The sequence below is a fragment of the Amblyomma mixtum genome, chromosome 3, assembly GCF_055824585.1.
Source record: "Amblyomma mixtum isolate Tamu chromosome 3, ASM5582458v1, whole genome shotgun sequence".
NCBI classification, from domain to species: domain Eukaryota; kingdom Metazoa; phylum Arthropoda; class Arachnida; order Ixodida; family Ixodidae; genus Amblyomma; species Amblyomma mixtum.
The window spans coordinates 416,667,400-416,689,965 of NC_143014.1; the positions used below are offsets into that span (position 1 = coordinate 416,667,400).

The following is a 22,566-nucleotide window of genomic DNA, read 5'->3' on the forward strand; positions in this document are numbered from 1 at the left end:
CCGTGTGCTGTGCGGTGTCAGTGCACGTTAAAGATCTCTAGTAGGTCCAAATTTTTCCGGCGGCCTCTCCTACGGCAACCCATTCTCTCTTTCTTCTTTGACTCCCACCTTCATCCCTTCCCTTACGGCGCGATTGAGGAATCCATCGAGAAGTGAGACTATTACGGCGCCATTTTCTTTCCTCAAAAAACACGGCAACAACGTTGTTGAGTAGTTGCGGCAATGTTTCATATATTTGTGGTAAATGACGCAAAGAAGCGGAAGGTATCCTCAATCGGTTTTAAAGTAATATGCATAACTAATTTAATTGCGCGATTCCTTCTTTCAAATGATACCCTAGGTAATAGAATACCTGGATCACCGTGTTGTATTCGCCTACGGCCGCTGAATAATTTAGAAAAGAATTTAGTCTCTCATCCGGTTTCGGTTTCATCAACGGAACGAAGCTGTAACGTGCAGTTGAACTTTAGGTCCCGTCAGGAGCGGAAAAACTGTGATATAAACGCTGATACGTTGTGTTCACTAACTATTGCACATAAACCAGCCTGCTTCATAGGCTAGAATTAGAACTAACAACATATTAGCAGTCATATTGCCGTTTTTTTGTGCCTCGTGTAACCTGATTTCAACTACACGTCACAGCCATCGCTCTCTTGAAGAAACCAAAAGAGCGTCAGGAAGAAATTCAAATATAATTTATTTCTTGGTCGTAGGGGAATACCACGGGATGCTCCATATACACCAATGTCGAAAGGATCGCTTGAAAGAAGAAAACACGCAAGCAAAAATTTGGGTGTCTAAAGTGCTTCATCGCTTTAGATCAGTGCTAACAATTTGAATGAAACCATATGCAAACATGTAAACGGGGAAGAGTAATAACTCAAGATTTCACAGATACCTGAGGTACAATGCTTTAGAATTGGTGCTAGTACATTACAGAAGCGTCAATTAGGCTTCTTCCCAGACACCAGGCTTCATTCATTTCTGTTGGCGCTTATAATGGGTGCCATTTTCGCACTTTCTAGCGCAGACAGCTTGGGATGGGCGAATCTACGCGCTAGACTATCTCATTTTGCTGCAAAAAAAAAATGTTGGATGTGCAAAAAATAGTGGGGCTGAGCCGAGTCCCGAACCGGTTCGGAACGGTTCCTTCAAATCGTTCCGGTTCGGGTTAAGCTCTAAGATGGCGAAAAAAATATGGGTTCGGTTCGGTTCCGGTTCAGGGCGAAAATTCAGGTTCGCTTCCGGTTTCGGGTTCAGGTTAGGTTCCGTTTCCGGTTCGACACCCTGAACTACAGAAACCCTCGTAGAGGTGCCCACATAAGTAGACGGAGAATGCTATTCCAATTCAAGTGCAATCACGCTCTTCGTACAGAAATAAACATTGTTTGTCCGTGACAAAGCGCACTAACGTCCGCTACAAGCATGCACATACTACTGCTGGCAATTTCAATTAGGGAGTGCGTAAAATAATAGAAGCCATGGAGTAGCATATGCTCCGTTTAATTTTGTCCCCACCTGTACCTTACTGTTGTTGTGATGATGATGATGATGTCCTCGGGCTGAATGGCACATATCCACGGCGGGTACTGTTGTTGTTGTTCAGCGCACACCAGTTCTTCGTCTTCTTTTCGTCTCTTGCGTTAGATTCTATTAGACCGCTGCAACGATTCGGTTCACTACAGAAAATACCCGGTGTTATTTGTGTTGGCACAACATGTTACATACGTATATTAAGTGTCTATTTGACGAAAGCGTAGATTTCTTGCGTGCGCTGTTCTGAAAAGGAAAAGAACAAAGACCTGTGGGTCGCCCCCGGTGTCTTCGCCAATCCGGCCAATCCCCTGCAGTGGCCACGCGCCATTTTCTTCTTGAGGGCAGCACCCGAGCGGCGGCATTCGAAGCACATCGGGAATGAGCGCAGCAGAACGGCATGTCGAGATGAGGAGGGGGTACCTCTCGTTGCCCAACATCCACGTGCAGCACCCTTTGACCCTCGACGAAGGCGACACAGCACCCGCTTTCGCCCTGAGACCTCCATCGCCGATCGCAAGCGTGAGTCATGCCTCGCTAGGAAATACTCACGCGGAGCAGCTCCACGTCGGGCGTATTAGCACCGCGAATTCAGTGGAAGCTGCTCTCGAAGTGCCTGCCGCTCCAGCGGCGAAACGCCGCGCCTCGCTGCCTTTACCGAAGCTATGGGAAAAATATGGCTGGAGGAAACCAGAAGCCCCGCCCTCATTGCGGCGTTTTGCTTCCGCACGGACCAGAACCGTGACAACAGAACATGGGGCCATGTTCCAAGATATCATGTTTGGAAGATGGGGGACCTCTCAAGACACCACATCTCGCGGCGGGCGACAGACAAACCCGCGAATCGACGGCGACACCGAGACCAGTGGCCGGCCACAGGCCCGTCCCGACGAGTTGGTGCAGCGGTTTCCACCCGACGGACAGCCTCGGGCAGCGGTGCTGCCCCCGTCTCCGGCCGCGCTCTTCGGCCGAGTCGTGCGAGCCGCCGGCAACGCGCTGCGATCAGGACATTCTTCGCTTACCCTGTTGGCGTCGCAGCACCGGGTCGCGGATCAAGAGGCCGGCGCGCCCGCGTTGGATTCCCTGCCCACGAGCGAGGACTCCTCGAGCTGGGAGCCCCGGGTGGCCCGAGAGGACAGCTCCGAAACGCTAATGCGGATGTTACTGTTCTTGGGCCTGTTCATGTTCGCGGCATCCATGCTGACAGCAACTGTGTATTTCCACTCGCTCGACGCTGCTGGCCACCCGACCTACCAACCAGGGACCCAGGCAGCGACTAGACTGCCGGCGGTGGGCGCCGAAGAAGACTCGGTCGGCTACGCAGAACAGCTTCCCTCCCTCGCTGCTGTACCTGTGGTGTACCTGCGGCCCCCGAAGAACCCACCATCCACGGACGGGGGCTGGGAGCGAACGCACCGCTCAAGCAGACCGCAGCTCACACCAGCCCAACTCGGAAGTACTGAACACACAACTCTGCCACTCCGCGCCTAAGGGACTCTCGGAAATGAATAAAGTACGTGCCAGGCAAAATTGACACTTTACACGCGCGCGTTTGCTGATTTTTTGGCATTGTTACTGAACAGTGATATTTCTTCACGCTTAAAGATGACGCTTTTTATGGGTTATCGGCCGCTCTGCCTCATGTTTTTTATACGAGCACTTGCTCTATTTCACGCTTGGCAGATGATACAAACTTATTCTCGGCCACGTATGCTCTGCCCAGCGATCCCCACCCCGCTCTAGTCTGCGTCAGGGCCTCAGAAATGGATGATGCCGTTGACAACGAGCATGAGCGCGTTACCAAGAATTTAGAACAGCGGTCTAGTTGCCTTGCTTTACCATCACGTGACGCATGACCAGAAACTAACGGCTGTACCTTTTGCGGGAACACAAAAAACTGCAGGGGACACTTAAGCTCGCCTTAAGGGTATGACGCGATAGCTTTAATGACGCGATAGCTGCATATATGCTCAATAGGTCATTCTCAACTTTACGTTAATATGTCCGTGAGAGCCCTCATACCGGTGCTAGCGCTGTGGTGCAGCGGTTATGCGATGCGCCACTGCCACACGATGACAGCTGCTGCCACCGGTGAGACGTGTGCGATCCAGGTTGCTCTTTCCAAGGAGCCTCTCGCGACCAATGATTAATTTAACTGGCACCTGCCGGAATGGTCAGTTTGCTCACAATCCCGCCGGCAGATTGTGATGACACCACAAGGTCACATGACCTAGGTGGCCCAGGTTGCGGGAGCGGCCGGTTGCTGACTGCGAGGCTTGAAACGGTCGCCAACGCCGACGCTGGACAGTTTGTTCCGACATGCGGGCCACTAATGCCCTCGCGTTAAAAATACGCTGTGGTAGCAATCTGAGACTGTCTGTGGGGTGTAGCGTTAGATCACTCCGCTGCGGTGCAATTTATTACAGTAATACAAAGTTCCGGGCACAGGACCTATTCACAAGGACTCCCGCTATCGGTATAAAATCACCCGAAAACCAAGCACTTTGAGGAAGCGAATCACTATAGTAAGAAGGCAAAGCTATTCCTGCCACCAATAGGGAAGCGCACTGTGGTTAGAAATTCGTGTGGAGATAGAGTCCTTGAAGAGAAGCAATCATTTGGCTGAAATGAGATTTCGTAGAAACAACTAATTTACAATACCAATTTTTCATGCGAGTTTTCCATAAGCTGTGTAGTCCAGTTAGGACATCTTTCGGGGTTCGTCAACATGTGGCAAAGCAGTAAGGCACCGTGCACTATGAAAAGTCTAATCCGCTTCTTCCGCTTTAGGGCATTCGAAAACAATTATGGATCTTTACAATTAATTAAGCACTGCTGAATTGTCTTTGGAACGTCACAGAGACGGCAATTAACCGACTAAACTAAAAGCCCCATTTTTCTGAAGCCGTGTCTTCACTGGCAAGGTCTTGGTGTGCAGCTTGTGAAAGAAAGTGCTGACGTACGGTGAAGTAGACATTTTACGCACACGCACAATAACATATCTAACCAATCCAGAATACATTGAAGGGTAAATTGGCGTGGATGCACAGGATGATAGCCTTACATCGTGAGGTGGGGTAGCATTGTTGTGTAAATGTCAATTTTAGAGAATTTTTTCCTTGTTTAGACAAACATGGCGTTGAACCACGGAAATCCCAGTCCCATGTTATATTTGTCACCCGAAAGGACTCAGTATTTACGTCGGTTCCACATTCATTGTTGAAAGTTTGAATGGTGTCAGAATAAACGTTAGGCGAGGCGTCGACACTCCGCTGCCTTCGAAGTATGTTCGAGATCACCTGGAATCTAAACCTCGTGTATAAACCCAGTCCGCTATCTACCAAAAAACGCGATTTTTCTTTTCAAGTGTCATACTATTAACAGGGTGGCAGTTATCGTAATTAATCATAGTAAGCGTTACGAAGTCGTTGTGCTACACCCAAGCAGCACACCAACAATGGACCGACGCTGGCATAATGCTGGTCAAAACCGGCTCGAAAGTCGTACCGACGTCGGCATTGGGGCAAAAAGTTACTTTTTCCAACCTTGGCCTGATGTTCGGACCAACACTGAACCGACATTCATGCCACTATCAGACCACTGTTCAGCCGCTCTACCAACACTGAACCGACATTCATGCCACTCTCAGACCACTGTTCAGCCGCTCTACCAACACTGAACCGACATTCATGCCACTCTCAGACCACTGTTCAGCCGCTCTACCAACACTGAACCGACATTCACGCCGCTATTGTACCCACTTTCAGCCACTCTACCAACACTGAGCCGACATTCATGCCACTATCAGACCACTGTTCAGCCGCTCTACCAACACTGAACCGACATTCATGCCGCTATTGTACCCACTTTCAGCCGCTCTACCAACACCGGCTTGACATACCACAATTAGGCCACTGTTCAGCCTTTCTGCTAACACTTGCCCGAAGTTTATGCCATTGCATTTCCAGTTCAGCGAATATTCACATTCCAGTTAATGTTCGCATTGGGAAAGCCATGGGTTTTGGCATTGCAAAGCTGCAATCATCTCTTCTATACACATGCACAACAAAATGAGGCAACGAAAGAATCCAACTGAGAAACAATTTATTAAATAATTAGGCACCGTGACTGGGGACGCGCGGTTGCGCGAGTCCTGCGAGGCAGCGAGGGCCGCGCAGGAGGCGGGACCTTGGGAAGGAGCCAGGGCCGCGCGGGAGGAGGATTTCTGGGAGGTGGGGGCCGCTTGGGGAAGGGAGGGCACTGTGCTGGGGGCTGAAGCACAGGGGCTCGCAGTGGTTGCCAGGCCGGCAGCGGTACTTGGCAGAAACGCTTCGGCAAAACGCCTTTTGCGTCCGCCGCCACGGTCCACCGAACCTGGCAACCACTTCCTAATAAACCCCTGCGCTTCCACCACATCCGCCCCCGTCTTCTCACAGATGGCATCTGCATAAGATAAGCGTTCATTTTAGGCCAGCAGAAAAACTTTGCTCGTTAACAGAAATCAAGATTATTTCAGCAACAGAGAAAACAGAAAAGGCCACAAGTACATGTTAACTCAAAGTGCGTGCCAAAATGAAAGGCCTACAGTATCCAAATACAACTTGAGGAGAAAATCCACCTGAAAGCTCTTCTAACCAACTGTATAAAGCTGCTGCGACATCACGGACGACCACTTTGCACTACTAACATATGGGAGCACAAATGGCTGGCAGATACAAGGCACGACTACGATCCATGACAAGAGATGGATGTGACTGGTGGGAGGGCTTTCTTTGAAAGGCATCTGCTGACTCATATATCTTCAGATGCACATGGAAGAAAACTGCAGATGACTACCCCCATAAAAACAGTAACAAAATATTCACCTGTAATGAAAAAGAAAACTGGTAAAGTATCAACTGAAAAGAAGAAAAGAAAACAAAGCGCAGCAGAACCTGGTGCATGTTCTTCCACTCATCTTTTAAAATTCAGTTAAAAGCTACTGCAACAACATACCTGTTGCCACCTTGCATAACTTCAGGGCAATAAATGACCACTTGCCCTTGCGGCCATGGAGGCTGTACATCCTCTGTACAGCCACCCCCATGATGGCGGTCATTATGTTGGAGCCCACCTCCCTCAGGCCCTTGCCCCCCAGGCGGACCAGCTGCTTTCGCTGAAAAGAAACACCACAGGTGCACAAGCTATTAGGCACAAACATCAATCATAATTTCATTTAGTTTAGCAGAATCGAATAGCTAAGACAATTGTGTGACTACCTGTCAACAGCCCATGCGAGTACCTACAATCATAATGCATAATTTCTGTATGATACAATAGCTTGACTAGTTGCTACCAGCAGAAAGCACCACCACCAATATGGACATTCTTTTTTTTCCCAGTTTACTAAGAGCAGGGAAACTTTAGCGATTAAGCAAAGGTGGCCAACTCCTACCCATTATGCTTTGCATCTTGGACATTATTATATTATAACTATAATGCTTTTTGCAGATATCTATGTACTGGATGTGTTTTCTCTGCACAGCCGTTACGCTAAAATTGATTTGGTTTGTAGAACTTAAAGTTCCAAAGTGACTCAGGCTATGATGAGGGACACCATAGTGGAGGGCTCCGGAAGTTTCGACCACGTGGGGTCTTTAACATGCGCCACTGACATCACACTGCACACGGGCGCCTTGCTTTTCGCCTCCATGGAAAACTGGCCATCACGGCTGGGTTTGAACCTGAGTCTTTGGGTTCAGCAGTCGAGTGCCCTAACCACTGAGCCACCATGGCGGGGCTCACTACCCTGAAATTGAGCAGTCTAATTAATGCTATACAAAGGGCGCTTATTTAAATCCCCAAGCACCTGAGTAAAGCTGCGTGCTTAGCAACCACATTTAATTAAACGATGTTGCTTGTTTTTGGCAGCAGATTAAGTAATGAAATGTGCATAATGTGAGCAAAAGACAGGGAAGAGGTGGGTTAAAGCTGCCCCATTATTTGGGAAACCTAGCCGAAATTAAAGACGCACTGAGAGAGGACCAACTTCCAGCTGTGTTCACAGCAGTTCATGCAACAGTATATTAACCGAAAGCTCAGCTTCCTGTAAAACAGACCTTACAACATCCTTAATGTTAGCTACAAAGTCCACTGCTGAACTAAATTAAAACAGCACAACAATAAATGACAAATGTAAGGAAAATGAGGGGCTCGTTATGAGACACCTACGAAGAAAGGCAGCCACAGGCAACAAAAGCATAGGGGATTTTTTTTTGCTGTTGATCGATGTAAAACAATAATGTAATCACAGAAATATTTGACTGAGAAAAAAAATTTGTTGGAACCAAGTCTGTTATGCAACGACCGGCCACTGGCAGAGCTCTGGAAAACTACATCGAATGACATTGAGTGACACCATCTGAGAGCAACTGCCCCAAAAAAGCCTGTGACTGCACCGCCAAATACCAAGCTACTACAAGATGTGACAGGTGCAATGCTTCGCACAGAACCAGCATCAGTAGCTTGGTTTGCTGTTTAGCGCTCCTTCTCGCCTAAACGCTCTGATGCGACAGCAGTCTCGCAGGTGGCATTTTCTTTGCATTGCGTGGCTGAAACATGATGTGACAACTGGCACTTGCCGTAAGCAATATTGCGAGCACCACATGTTCAGCACTGCTACTGAGCCCAACAAATTGATAGGAGCCAAAGAGCAGATAAAGAGAGTCCCCTAACAGCTGTCCCGACACGTGATGCAGTTTTTGCAAGCTCTGCTACCGGCTGGGCATTGCGTACCACTTTTGCTTCCAACAGTAAATCTCACCACACAAGGAATCGACAGGGCGTTCCAGTGAACACTCTCAAAAATTCCTAAAGAAGCGCAAGTTCGATATGGGAAAACAATTTTTTTTTTTGGAGGAACGATCTCTCAGCAGTGGTGGACATAATTTACTGCATAACTGTGCGTGTGTACCTGCAAATATTTCTTCTATTTTGAACTCCCTATTCTTAGGAATTCCTGAAAATGTTCACTGAAACAGCCAGTGTGTATATCAGCAAGCAACTTTCATGAACAAGACATTTACATTAACAAAACACACTGTGACAGCACACTCCAGCACAACAGTAGGAATTATATCTATGAAGAGCATGTTATTCACAGAGCACGGCATGCAAACACTCTTGGAGCTCAAGATTTCTTCACAAACCTCGCAATTACATTATGCATGCAAATCGTTAGTAGGCATTCATTTTTTCCAGACACGAATTATCAGAAACATTAAATCACCAGTCCAGCAGCCACGCTGTCGTCCTGGACGGCAGCTTCCACAGTGTCCAACTCCTCGGGGGAGAATGCGGGCAGTGCAAGGGTGGGAGGCGGTGGCGAGGGGGACACTGGCCGAGTCCTCTGCTCCAGCTGCCGGTCCGACCGCAGCAGCACATGATCCTCCAGCCTTTGTAACCGCTGCATTAAGTCGCGCTGCTGCTGTCGGACCTCCAGCACCAGGCACATCAGCTTCAGCAGGGTAGCTGAAACTGAAGCAATCAACAATTTCAGTGAGAGCAGGGTTAACCTGGGCGCAATAATATCATTTGCGCACTGAGGTACAATAAAGAACAGTATGAGGCTAACAGTAGGCAGCAACACACTCTGTACTATGCTCCTAAACTTCCACCAGTTTTTATCCTCCAGGACACTTCTAATTCATGTTCTATTCCTTGCTAGCCTAATTTAAATGCCATAAATGTCACCATGCACTGACAAACCCCTAGGTGAAATGGAGCTGCTCTATGTGTGATAGCTAGCACAGAACCTGCAGCCTTGTTGTGTAAAGGACTTCTCAGTCTATGAGCTTCGCCAATTTTTACATTGCTTCATGGGCATTTCCACTGCTATTGCACCATGGCAGAGATGGCAGCAGTTAGTCGCAAATGGATTCTTCCAGTGTCATGAGAAGCATGTGCTAATAGAAGCGAGAAAGCAGAGCAGGCCTGTGCCCTTAATATAGCATTGCACCATTTGGAAAGTATTGCTCACGGCAAAACCCACATTGGCCAAAATGCTGGAGGTAGACATCTGTTCTAACTGCAAGTGCTGGCAGGGATCAATGCATTAAAACTGCAACAAAGATAGCCCTTATGGAATTATAGCCCTTAGCTGACAGGCGAAATGCAACAAAGAGATGGACCAAATGTTTCTTGCTAGGCACAGGAGGTGCCAAACCGTTGAGACATAAAACAAGGTCACATTTATCTCTTACCACGCATCCATTTTGCTGCAGGCAAGACAAGACTAGGAGCCAGCTGATGTGCTCCACAAGGCAGTTAGGCTGTTCAGTTCTTTCCTAAGCAAGAGGTCCTCCTTCAGAGCATGCCACTATTATTGGCTGCTTATCTCCTTCAGCAGGGAGCTTTGTGATAGCTCAATTAATTTTTTTTCAGCACATTTCGCTGCATCCAAGGCACTGCATTGACTTCCAACCAGTAAACTTTTAAAATACTTTGAAAGACAATGAAAAATTACAATATGGGCCTTGCTGACCAACCGCGACCAAGCGACCAAATTATGCTGGTAAGGAAACAAATGCACAGAACATGGGACTACTGTGTAGAGTGCAATTCGCAGGAGTGGCTTCCTGGTGGTGATGTAGGCCGAGAGAGGCAACAGAAATGCCAGGATCCAAAAGAACCCAACAAAAGCACAACATACAGCTCTTGGGAAGGGCACACAACAACCACTCCACTATGAATCACAAGAGGAGAAAGCAATGGAAGTACTAGGTTGTAAATTCCAGTACCACTTCAGTTCAATACAATCGTTTTTGAGAAATACATGTGATGATTTTCAGAGTGACCCCTTTCAAAGCACATAGTTTGAAACTAGAAATGTGCTCCTAGCACAGTTTCAAGAGCCACTGAGGAGAACTCCGTGCAAATATCTTCCTGAATAAGTATATTCTCTAGGTCTTTCTGGGCCCGTTGACTGCTGCTCGGCAGCAGCAGGTACAATGAGAAATTTAAAATTTGCTGTTTTTCTTTAAGGCAAAGCAGATCTAGCTTCTATATTTTGTTGTGTCACTTGATACTAGACAAAATAGGAGTGTAATTAAAAGAAAGGAACACAGTGAAAAGACGGGACAAGCAGCATTTGTTCTGTCCTCTCACTGTGTCCCCATGTTTGGCTTGCATTTCTCTTTTTGCACAAAAGTAAACAAAGTGAAAATCTCACCATCAACAGTCCCAGCTGTCGACCCCTCCAGCTTGCTGGGTGGCGCACTGTTTTCGTTCACGCTCTCCCCAGCGTGATTCAGTGGGGCTGGAGATGAACATGCGTCATTGATGGCAATCCAGGAAGTACAGAACACACTACTGTGTACAACCACAATGTCACATTTCTATCCTAATTGAATGCAGAAATGCTACTTCAGGATATTTTTGGAGAAGGGACAGAACAGTTGCATGGCCAGGCTGTTTTGCATACAGGTGATCTTTTTAAAACACAATAGACACAAAATTACGAAGTTCAGAAACAAATTCCTGGTTATATAGAGATGCCCCCCAGGCAATAGTAACACTTCCTTTGGCCGAAAAGATATTTTAATTTGGTTTCAATCACAGGCTGTACAAAGGCTTCATAATTCAAAACCCATCAAAACCGACACCTCCATGACAAGTAGTTGACGTGACAAACAATGTCACATCATGCAGATACCTATGACACATAAAAGAACGTTGTGATCCGACTGCGGCGGCGCGTTTCGATGGAGGCGAAACGCAAGAGGTGCCCGTGTGCTGTGCGATGTCAGTGCACGTTGAAGATCCCCAGTCGGCTGAAATTATCCCAGGGCGCTATGGCACCTCCTTCTTCCTTTCTTCTCACACTCCCTCCTTTATCCCTTCTCTTATGAATGTCCACCGAAATGCGAGAGAATTACTGCACCACTTTCTTTCCTGAAAAATCAGTTTTCAATTTTTTAAATATGTGTCTATAGTACTTCAATAATTACATTTCTCATGCACCAGCATGGTGCATTGGTACCGTATTTTCCGGTGTATAAGACGCGGCTTTTTTCAAAAATCTTGCTGGTGCGTCCTATACAAGGGTGCGTCTTATATGCGAATTTTTTGTTTTTTTTAGAGAGTTCAGAAATTACTCAGGTTCATGTTCAAGCCTTTTTTACCGAAAAAATATCACTAGCAATGAAGCGGTTGTAACACGGTTAATACTTCAATACGGGGACCACCGTGCGCAACTTTTTTTAGGTGAACTTTATCATGAAACGACGGGGATGACGACTTCCAGGATCACAAACACACCACCGTTTCGGAGGCCCCAAGCAAAAGTAATGTGAAATGCCAAAAGATGACGACAATCACGCTTCTCGCCATTGTCAAGACAAGCCAGGACAAGCCGGCGTTCTTTTTTCAGCCACCCTTTGCCACTTTGTTTGCTCCATGTACGTAGTGCGAAGAGAATATTTCAGTCGCGTTGCCACCAGAAATGGGTGAACTTTTTGATAGCGCATCCGAAGGTGAAGACTTCAAAGGTTTTAAGTAGAAATAAAATGTTCTTATGGACATGTGGGAGAGTTTTTTCGTTTTTCTTTCTTTTTTTCCAAAACGTGGGCAGGAATGACGTGAGTGTTGCCTTTTTCGACCACTTAGCGTTGCTTAAGAATTTCTCACAAGTACGGTGAATTTCGTGATGGTCGCGCAAGCGTGTTTAATTGATCCTCACTAGCCCAACTGGGAAAACTGGGGTGCGTCTTATATAAGGGTGCGTCTTATATAGCAACTTTTTCAATTACAGCCTGCATGTATGGCGGGTGCGTCTTATACACTGGAAAATGCGGTTCATTTAAGGACACAAAAGAAACTGTCATGGCGAAACCAAAAACAGAGAGCGGAATATATGTCATGTGAATAGAAACCTGTTCGCAGTACTGTTAACGTGGGTAAGAGAGTTTGCCACGAAATGGTTACTGGCAGATTCACTGCTGATCTGAGAGCATGGCAAATGTAAAAAGCTGATGCCAAGTCTGAGCACGTTCCATTTCTCTGCAAGTGCAATTAGCTACGGTGGAGTTTTTTTCCCAGATTTTGCAAGCATACTACCATAAATCCCCAATCAAAACTAACACAATGTCGACCTTACATTAAATAGAAATGAGAAATGCTGTTTTAGTTTTAAGGCGGTTAACATCCAAAGGCGACTCAGGCTATGAGGGACGCCGTAGTGAAGGGCTCCGGAAATTTCGACCACCTGGGGTTCTTCAACGTGCACTGACATCGCACAGCACACGGGCCTCTAGAATTTCGCCTCCATCAAAATTCGACCGCCTTGGCCGGGATCGAACCCGCGTCTTTCGGGTCAGCAGCCGAGCGCCGTAACCACTGAGCCACCGCGGCGGCTTAACAAATGAGAATTCATGTCTTACGTGGTGACGGCAGCTGTACAACATCGTTGTGGCCCTCATTTCCTAAAAAAGAATTGCACATGAACGTCTTGTTGAGTATGCAAAATAATTTCTCATCAATAAAGAAATATGAGAATTTCAATTACCAGAAACTGCCGAGCTTTCTAGGGCTGAAGTGAACTCGTAGCGCCACACCTTTTTTTCGGCGCTCTTGTAGGATCCTGCAAACATTCTCAATATCTCGACAAAAACCATGTCATCTCCAAGCAACAGTACGGATTTAAAAAAAAAACAAAACAACTGAGGCCGCCTTACTGGAAATCAAAGAAAAGCTAATTGAAAACATAGAAAATAAACTGCTAACAGTTGGCATATTCCTTGATATGAGGAAAGCGTTTGACTCGGTTAACCATAAGATATTGCTTGAAAAAATGCAGTGTTATGGAATACGCGGCGTTCCTTTAACCTTATTTGCTAGCTACCTTGACAACCGATCTCAAACAACTATCATTAACGGTATTTCATCTGGGATCGGTCAGATTGTGTCTGGTGTGCCACAGGGCTCCGTTCTAGGACCAACGTTGTTCTTATTATATATTAATGATATCGTCAACCTTCATCCAGCAGACAACATTATAATCTATGCAGACGATACTAACGTATTTTTTTCAGGGCAAGATAGTAATATTTTGCAAGCAGCCTCCAATAGTTGGTTATCCCAATTGTCTGTTTGGTTAAAATCAAATAGGTTAGAACTTAATGTCAGGAAAACAAAGTACATACTGTTTAGAGCCAAAAATAAGGAAGTTCCGAACAACTTCCAAATTCACTTCGAGCAAGCTCCTATAACTCGTGTCAGCTCTACAATGTTCCTTGGAGTCATTTTTGAAGAACATTTACTCTGGACAGATCGTGTAAACTACATTTGCACTAAAATGGCTCGCTCTGTTGGTATCCTAAATAAATTTCGCACAATACTGCCTCGAAAATTCAAACTACAAATTTATTTCTCTCTAGTCTTTTCGCATGTACAATATTGTTTGTTGATCTGGGGAACGACTACCTCAACCAATTTTGTGAAAGTACTTACTTTACAAAAAAGAGCTGTACGAGCGATTGATAACTTACATTACAGTGAGAGCACGGGTCCTTCCTTCCTCAACCATAGACTGCTAACCATCACGGCCGCTTACCACAAGAAGCTTGCTGTTTATATCAGAAACCTTATGAAAGGAAACTGGCAGACTTTCGAGAGCACATATTTAATTGCCCAAACAGCATACAGTCTTAGGCACCCTCAATACCATGCACCAAAATCTCGTACAAACTATGGGTTTCAAAAACTAACTCACATAATTCCTCATAATTAAACACGTATCCATACTTAACAGAATTGTCACTACAAAATATGTCCGAGGGCTGCTTTGCTGACTTGATGCCCGTTCAGCTGCCTGTATAGCAACACTCAGGCCAACAGACTATCAGTTTGAAAGCCTGTGAAACACTCATGTGGCAGAGGCATTGTTTTATTTACAATTAAAAGTGTGATTCTGGTTTCTAGGATTTAACAGCTTTAAGCTATGAAGAATGACGTAGCGGAAGACTCCAGATTAATTTAGACCACATGGGGTTGTTTAACATGCACTGATATTACACAGCACAAGCGCATTCTGCACTGCTCCATTTCACCACAGACAGGATGTAACCTGGGCCCTCGGCTCAGCAGCATGGACCACTCAGCCACTGCGACAGGCTAACAATTCAAACTGAACTAAATGTAAACAGCTGGATGAGTTGGTTCTGAATTTGCATTATGAAACACTGTCTCAGTGCACAACAAACATGGATGAGGAAAGAGCACACAACGCAAAGCATCAATTGATGTCTGGCATTTGTATTGTGTGCTCTTTCCTTGTCTGTGCTTTTTGTGTGCCAAAAAATGTTTCATAATGCAAAAAAAAAATTACCATACTAAACCTTTCTGTACTAAATATTATTAAGCATACTGAGTGCAGCACTAATTCTGGGAACTACAGGTCTTCAAAAACAAGGCACTAATGAGTTTCAGAAGTAGTTCATCAGCTTACAAGTGCAATAGCTAACAGTTCATTCTGCTCCTCTTTTTGACAGCTGGCTAAGCGGTGGCTATCAACATGACTTCTTAGTCATAATTTAGCCATGCAGAGGTGCAGACTCACAGAATCTAGCAAAGAGGCCTTTACAATCGCTGATGAAGCTACCATCAATATGTCTGCAATAAGACTACTTATGGCAAGTGGTAACGACGACCACTGGGCAACGCATCCACTCCCCTCCGAGAGCTGGCTCGGCCTCAGCTTTTGCGAGCCGCGTCACCTCCGAGCTCCTGGCCACAGGCCAGTAGCACTCTTCTTTTGTCTCTGTGAGCCATCCGACAGGAATGACTGCAAGGCAGTCGTCCTCAAGAGGAAACTTCACCACAGCGAATGGTTTTGACATGCTGCACAGAGGAAACACGACAAAAGATTAATGGGGAAACAAAGATTTTTACCAGACACTGTCTGTGCCATACTCTACTGGCACTTGCCTGTTTGGGTGCCGAAAACTTCACACTACCATGACAACTGACAGGTACTCTTACAACCATCTCGTTCTACTTCGCAACGCACTTCTGAACTTTCATGAGTTGAGAGTTACAAGTGTCACGAGCGCCTGCAATTTGGGACTTATTTAAACAATATTTCTGTGCCTGCTGTCATGTGAACCAAATAACAGCCAGCAATAGTGGCGTGCAACTTCACTGCATTGAACATCAAACTGAGTGCAGTCTACCAGGAGCATAGTGATGAAAAAAGAAACCAGTAAAACACAAGATTGACCAAATGAGGAAGAGAGAAAACAAGCGCGTTCAATTAGCGAGCTCGAAACTAGCACTCGCTATATGTAGAGTCACACTGATCTAGACTTTGTAATACAAGGCTCTCAGTAGCGGGAAGGGACACACATAAATAAAAAGTACTCTCAATTTTTTTTCTGTAACCGATCACTGGCAGGAGCAGCATTACTTCTGGCAGTACAGAAGAATTGTGTTCATTCATCCTGTTCTTGTCACATTTCTCTCATCGCACGGAGACTCGCAACGCAACAATGTCAACACTGCCATGGAAGCATTTGTCAATCAAGCACAAGGCATGCAGGCTGCGACTCTATGACGTCTGACATGCATGCCTGAACCAAGCGATTAGCCTCACAAAAGCAAAAATTGGCGATGAAAAACACTCAACTGCATCGCACGTGGCAACTGGTTGGTCATGGGGGGCGCCGCAGAGAACGGCTCCGGAAATTTCGACCACCTGGGGTTCTTTAGAGTGCACCGATATCGCGCACAGTACACGGGCCTCTAGAATTTCGCCTCCATCGAAATTCGACCGCCGCAGCCGGGATCGAACCCGCCTATTTCGAGTCAGCAGCCGAGCGCCGTAACCACGTGACGACTGTCATTGCGATCATGATCATAATATCTATACACGTACATAAATGTACGATGTGCCGTGAGAAACAAACCCTCTCAGAAGCAATGCGCCAACAAGATTTGCCGGGATAGTGCGTTCACCCTGATGAAGGAACACACAAACACACACGACATTTAGAAGCGCTTCCCTTCGTGTACGTGTGTGTTACTTCATATTACCCCAACCCTTACACGCAGTTACACCTTGCAATGCGCCGCTGAGTTAATCAAAAGACAACTGCTGACAGATGCCTACAGACAAGTTAGATAAAGGGGCGACACACGAGGCGTGCTCATTGTCCTCACTCTTGACAAGTTCACAAGTAAATATTAGCTGACAACTAACATGAAAGGGAAAAAAGGACAGAATGTATACTTACGCAAGCAGTGCCTCCTGGTTCCCCTCGGTGACTCACGCGTGCCGCCACCAAACTTCAAAAAGCTTGAAGAAATAAAAATTCACAAGCGAGCGCTTTGCTGCCAAACGTCCAAACGAAATGACCACAAGCTATGGATTGGGATTGGCTTGGAACGCACGTGGGAGCGAGAGCGGATGGCCTACGTTGCCTACGTTTATGCGTAAAGCGGTGGATAAACACACGTTTAGTTTCGGAAAATTTCTTTGAAGCTTAGTGTTGACAACACCGCCAAGAATAATTTTTATCAATTTTTTTACACTTCAATTTATTAATGAGCAAAACATCGTATTTTACGCGACAGCTAAGATGGAATGGCATGGCTACTTTTGACTACTTTCAGCTCAAGTTTTGGCTCCTTTTAAAATGTTCCCAACGGCAACCCTGCCCGCGAGTCATGCCGCGAGTGCTCGCGCTTGTTTTTCTTTTGTGGTGTGGAGGTGTTGGTCGTACTGCCTGTCTGCTGTCCCTTTGTGCGGCTGTTGCGGTCCTCGTCTTTCACCGCAAAGCTTCTGCATTTCGCCATGAATGCAAAGCAACGCAAGTACCGTATCGTTGAAAAAGAATACCGTGAGATCTTGCAAGATCTCGGTATTTCACAACGGCCGGTCGCATCTACGTCTTCAAGCTTGGATCAAGGCGGCAGGAAACGATCGCACTCCGAAACATCAGTCGACGTACGCACCCCCCAACTCTTGCTACCGTCCGAAGCAACCACGCGACGCAGAAGCGAAGTGCGCGCTGAAGACGCGTGATTGAAATCTATGACCGTAATCAATATGAAGACGATTAACCGATAGCGATTAATACGTCCCTATCGAAAAATCTCGTATATATGTGTCATATGTGTCTGGTTCATACGAGATTATGGAATATCTCGTATGATTATGGAATACCTCGTATGTGTCATATGTGTCTGGTTTACAATTTTTGGGAAAGGAAAGGAAAGGGAAGGGCTGCGGTTGAAATTATAAGGCAATTAACAATAAAATAGCTTCCATTGAAGTTAGTAAACTAAAGAAAGTAAAAAAAAAAATTCGGACGCGAAAAAAAAAAACTACGCGCCGTTCTGGATTCGAACCACCGACCTAGAGATCTACAGCTCACTACACTACCCACTACACCACTGCTGGCATGGTAAAAACTGGTTTACATTTCGATGACAAGACTTATGCTATGCTTCCCACTACTATAGAATTCGACGGTTAGGTGCGAGGACAAATGTTTATTTTTAAGGTATAAGGAGCTGAACTACAGCCGATTGCACTTCCACTGATATTGTGGATCTTGATGTGCTCTGTGATAAGCACTGAAAGATCTGATATTTGTATGTATTTTAATTTTCACAGCGCCTGCACCATTGATCGTAGTACTCTCATTGCGCACATATTGTTAACTACAGTCGGAGCTCTTGCATGAAAATACCTGGCGTTATTAGCTCAACTAAGCCCAGAAGGCAACATTTGCCTTCTGGCTGAACGTTTGTCCAAGCACATTGGAAACGCCTAACGTCATACTGTTTGGATAGGCGCGGTTTACAACAGGAGGGCACAAGCAGAGAATCAAGGAGAAAAATATTTGAAACAGGCCAAGAGTTTTTTTTATGCGTTGGTTGGGCACTTGTTAATCGCTTGTTCATCCCTTCTTTTCCGCGTGTTTCAAACAGCAAGGCCCACTCTATGAGAGGCACTCATCAGCGGCTGTGTGTTTCGCACGAGATTGATGTAAGCTGATACGGTGCATATCGGAGCTCTTGTGTACGCACGAGTGTCGCGTGTCAGTTAAGGTATGCCACATATGTAATCCATACAAGTCACCTTTCCGTAGCGCGTGAACTACTATATATGCAGCAGATGTGTTCATCTGTGACATTTGTGACGCGTATGAGCTCGTACGCAGCCTATACGCGTTCATACGAGACACATTAATTTGTGACACACATGAACTCGTATGAAGTATATGTGCTGATACGAGGCGCATTTGTCGACACATATGGCTCATATGGTGCCCATATGAGTCAAACGAGGCACATATGAACTCGTATGAAGCCTATATGTGTTCATATGAGGCACATATACTGACACATATAACTCATATGGGCTGCATACGAGGCAAAGGGAGAGAACGAGTACCGTGGAGGCGCAATGCCTTCGTATTCTTCCAATTCGAGTTCCCGCAGACGATGTAACGTTTTTTTCTTAAGCTATATGTATCTCTTATATAAGCGCATGGTCAGCGCTGTCCTATCATGGAGCAAACGCACGTTATTGTTTACCCATTCCTGCTTTAATGGAGTGCTCGACACGTTGCGCCATGCATATATGTTTTGGTGCTGTTCTGCAGGTATACCGCATTAACTGCGACGCCCAAGCACATCAAGGTACAGCGTATTTAACGTTAGAGTCGAGAAGTTATTTTTATAAAATGCTATTTATAGTTTTTGAAATTCAGGCCTGAAAATCGGTGCTGCATGTATGTTTCTCCGACTCGCATTCTTTCATTGCACGACTGGACTTTTTACATTTACACAGAACGAAGACCACAACCTTAAAGGGGGAAATAATCGCATGCATGCATGCAACTTTGCATATTTTAGTTTAAAAAACTGAGATTTAAAAAATCTCACAGGAGGTTATGCGGGTTTTTACGAAGATATCATTATCTACGCCCCGAACTATATATGCTTATAAATAATTAACAATGTGCGAGCTATATATATATATATATATCGCGCCTATCGCCGCAATTGAGAAAACTAAGAAGTCACAATAGCAACTGCATGATGCTCCATAGCAGTCGGCACTTCAAAGTTGCGTTGCCTGTTGCAGGAATTGGCCAGCTTCTAAATATGGCAAAGTCAATGCAGGGGAAACATTCGAGAAAGTGGTCCAATACTGCCAACTTCTAAAAATGGCTGAGCCAAGGCGGGTGAAACGTCCGAGAAATTGGTCCAATACTACCAACTTCTAAAAATGGCTGAGCCAAGGCGGGTGAAACGTCCGAGAAATTGGTCCAATACTACCAACTTCTAAAAATGGCTGAGCCAAGGCGGGTGAAACGTCCGAGAAATTGGTCCAATACTACCAACTTCTAAAAATGGCTGAGCCAAGGCTGGGAGAACGTCTGAGAAACTGGTCCAATACCGCCAACTTCTAAAAATGGCTGAGCCAAGGCTGGGAGAACAGAGGCAACGCGGGGCCTTCACAGGGCTGTCGTTTGCCAACTCAGATCCTACATTGGACCGATGTCATGTGCTGCTTGGGCAGGCCTACGTGCCTACATCCAGCCATGATGACTAGATCGCCGGAAACTTCGATGAAGACGTGGAATCGGCAACGAGCAAAGTAGAAACATAGTACTGTACTGATGGGTGACTTCAATGTCAAAGTTGGCAAAGATCAGGCTGGTTAGCAGACAGTGGGCGACTATGGCATAGGTTCTGATTAGCAGGTCGGAGTTATTGGTAGAGTTTGCAGAGAGAAATAATTTAGAGGTCATGAATACCTTCTTCCGCAAAGGAGAGAAGAAGAAATGGACGTGGAAGAGCCGCAATAGTGAGTCTAAAAATAAAATACACTCTCTGCTGTGCGCCCACCTTGACATCCTGCAGGACGTGTAGGTTCTCAGAATGGTGCGTTATAGTGACCACGGGATGGTGAGGTCTCGAATAGGCCTATACTTGACGAGGGAACGGACAAAACGAACGAAGCGGAAGCCCTTCAGCGAGTTAGCGGTAAGAGGGAAAGTAGAGGAATTAAGGATCTCGCTGCATAGCAGGTATTCTGCTTTAAACGTGTACGAAGATCTTAATGCTCAATCAGTGAACGAAAATCCCACAGCTATCATGACGGTGTGCGCAGTAGAAGTAGACTGTAGGATGGTTAGACAGGATACCGGAAAGCTCTCTCTGGAGCAGAAAGGTCTTAAGAAATGCCAAAGGATGAAAGCCTCTAACCGCAGAATAGACAGAATAGAATAGAACTGGCTGAGCTATCAAGTCTAATCAATAAGCGAAAGGTAACCCACATAAGAAAGTTTAATATGGAGAAAATCGAGCGTGTTCTCAACAACGGAGGTAGCCTGAAACCGGTGAAGTGGACAATGTAATTAGCAATGTGAATAAGATAGTTAAATAACTGATTAGGTCTACAGCAATGTCTACAGTAGCAAAAGTAATCAGGCTGTTAATGAGACGAGCAGTATAGCGCACAGCAATGGGACATCCCGCCACCAACGAAACGAAGTGAAGATAGCCGTCAGAAATTGGGCTCTTATTTAAGGTGATAACACACGATTAGCGCTCGCGGAGTCACGAAGAAAATCGATTTTAAAGAGGCTTCTTCGCGGGTTCGGTGGTCGAGCGTGTTGTTGGAGAGAAATCTATCCCTGTAGGGCACACTGCGGAGGGATCCGGCGACGCCATCGAAATCGTCATTTTATCACTAGCTTTCTGTCCCGGAGCCCAGCAAGCGCGCTGTACGCGCAGCCAATTCCCTTCCGACAAATCTTAATGCGGTGAGATCGCGTTTAAATCGCTCGTTCACATCCAAGCGAACACGCCTACGGATCACGCCGCCGCGGGGCGGATACCTGTTTCGAGTGGCGGTGGCGGATCGAGCGGCTCGAGTTGGAATTCCTTCGCGGCGGCAGTGCGGCAGCAGGCCTTGTGATCCAATGACGGCGCGGCGTTGCCACGTGATGAGTAGATTACTAGTGCGGGAGAGGCTTTGCATAGGAAAGTGTTCATTTACTTGCTGCACGTGGTACCAACAAGATCTCGCGCGAGATTTTTAACGGCTTGTTAAAACCTTGCATGGTAACTTCCATGTGAACCTAAGAGAAAACAGATTGGGGATTTGGGAATTTAAGAACAGGGCTTACCTTCGATGTTGATGGCCATCAATTTCGTAATATAACTTTGGTCCCTAATCTCAAAAATGAAAAGTTCATAAGTTAATTATGTTAATTAACGGTCTGACAGTTGATCCATATTACGCACAAAACGTCCGCCTTGCTGTGCAGTCTAGCAAAACAGACCGAACAGACGTATATCTGACAGTTTTTGACAGCTGACAGCACATCGTGACTGAGGCTGGAAGTCGGTGCCTGATCATGACAGCTCGTCCTCCGGCAAGAAGACGCCGCAAAGTCGTTGCAGCTGAACGGAGCTGAATGATTCTACAGCAGATACTTTGACTCCCGGAATCTGCTGACGTCACGAGTTGCGACTCGAAAGGGTGTTCTTCAGCAGCGCCCTGCGCGATCGCGGCCCGGCAGTAGCTTTAACAGCCGACACCCGATAAAAGCCGAAAGGTGTAGGCCTGTCGCGGTCATGATTTGTTCCACAACCGGCTGCACGTCTCCAACCCTCAGTATCGTTTGGAAAGGTGAGAGTGAGAGGAGGGCCCGATCGTGTGTGAACGAAATGCCTGCGAGTACTCTTCTGGATGGATTGATGATAATGGCTTTACCCTGCTATCGGTGAGGAAATCCCCCCCCCCCCCCCCCGTTAAATGTTTCCTCTCAATATCGGCGGCGCTTATTCACGCGGTAGGTGTACATGGTTCTAGGTAGCGCGCGGCAAGTTTCAACTACCCTGCAGAGGTCCCGTATTGCCTACACAATGACGCAGGCAACTTTCGCTTTGCCTGGGCACGCCTACAATCAGCTTAGCTTTCATTGCGACGCTAGTAAATTGATGAGCTCCGCGGTGACAATTTCGGGCGGATAC

The 22,566-nt window shown here is 46.2% G+C and overlaps 1 protein-coding gene across 1 annotated transcript; it reads right to left on the bottom strand.

Moving 5' to 3' along the window:
• Positions 1 to 4,072: 4,072 nt before the first annotated feature.
• LOC149357761 (uncharacterized) lies at positions 4,073 to 16,950 on the bottom strand. Its single transcript, XM_089576663.1, has 8 exons — positions 16,800 to 16,950; positions 13,076 to 15,408; positions 12,951 to 12,992; positions 10,742 to 10,828; positions 8,801 to 9,048; positions 6,529 to 6,688; positions 5,657 to 5,976; positions 4,073 to 4,078 (listed from the first exon to the last, which is right to left on the bottom strand). The coding sequence occupies exons 2-8, from the start codon at positions 13,182 to 13,184 to the stop codon at positions 4,073 to 4,075; spliced, it is 972 nt and encodes a 323-aa protein (XP_089432789.1). The 5' UTR covers positions 13,185 to 15,408; positions 16,800 to 16,950.
• Between the last annotated feature and the right edge of the window lie 5,616 nt (positions 16,951 to 22,566).

What these genes read in the sequence shown, in the direction of transcription:
- LOC149357761 (XM_089576663.1), bottom strand. Translation starts at nt 13,184, where the DNA reads ATGGTTTTTGTCGAGATATTGAGAATGTTTGCAGGATCCTACAAGAGC. An exon ending in TGTACAGCTGCCGTCACCAC is followed by an intron (nt 10,829 to 12,950) that starts GTAAGACATGAA and finishes GTTCATCTCCAG; the next exon opens with CCCCACTGAATCACGCTGGG. An exon ending in GTTATGCAAGGTGGCAACAG is followed by an intron (nt 5,977 to 6,528) that starts GTATGTTGTTGC and finishes TATCTTATGCAG; the next exon opens with ATGCCATCTGTGAGAAGACG.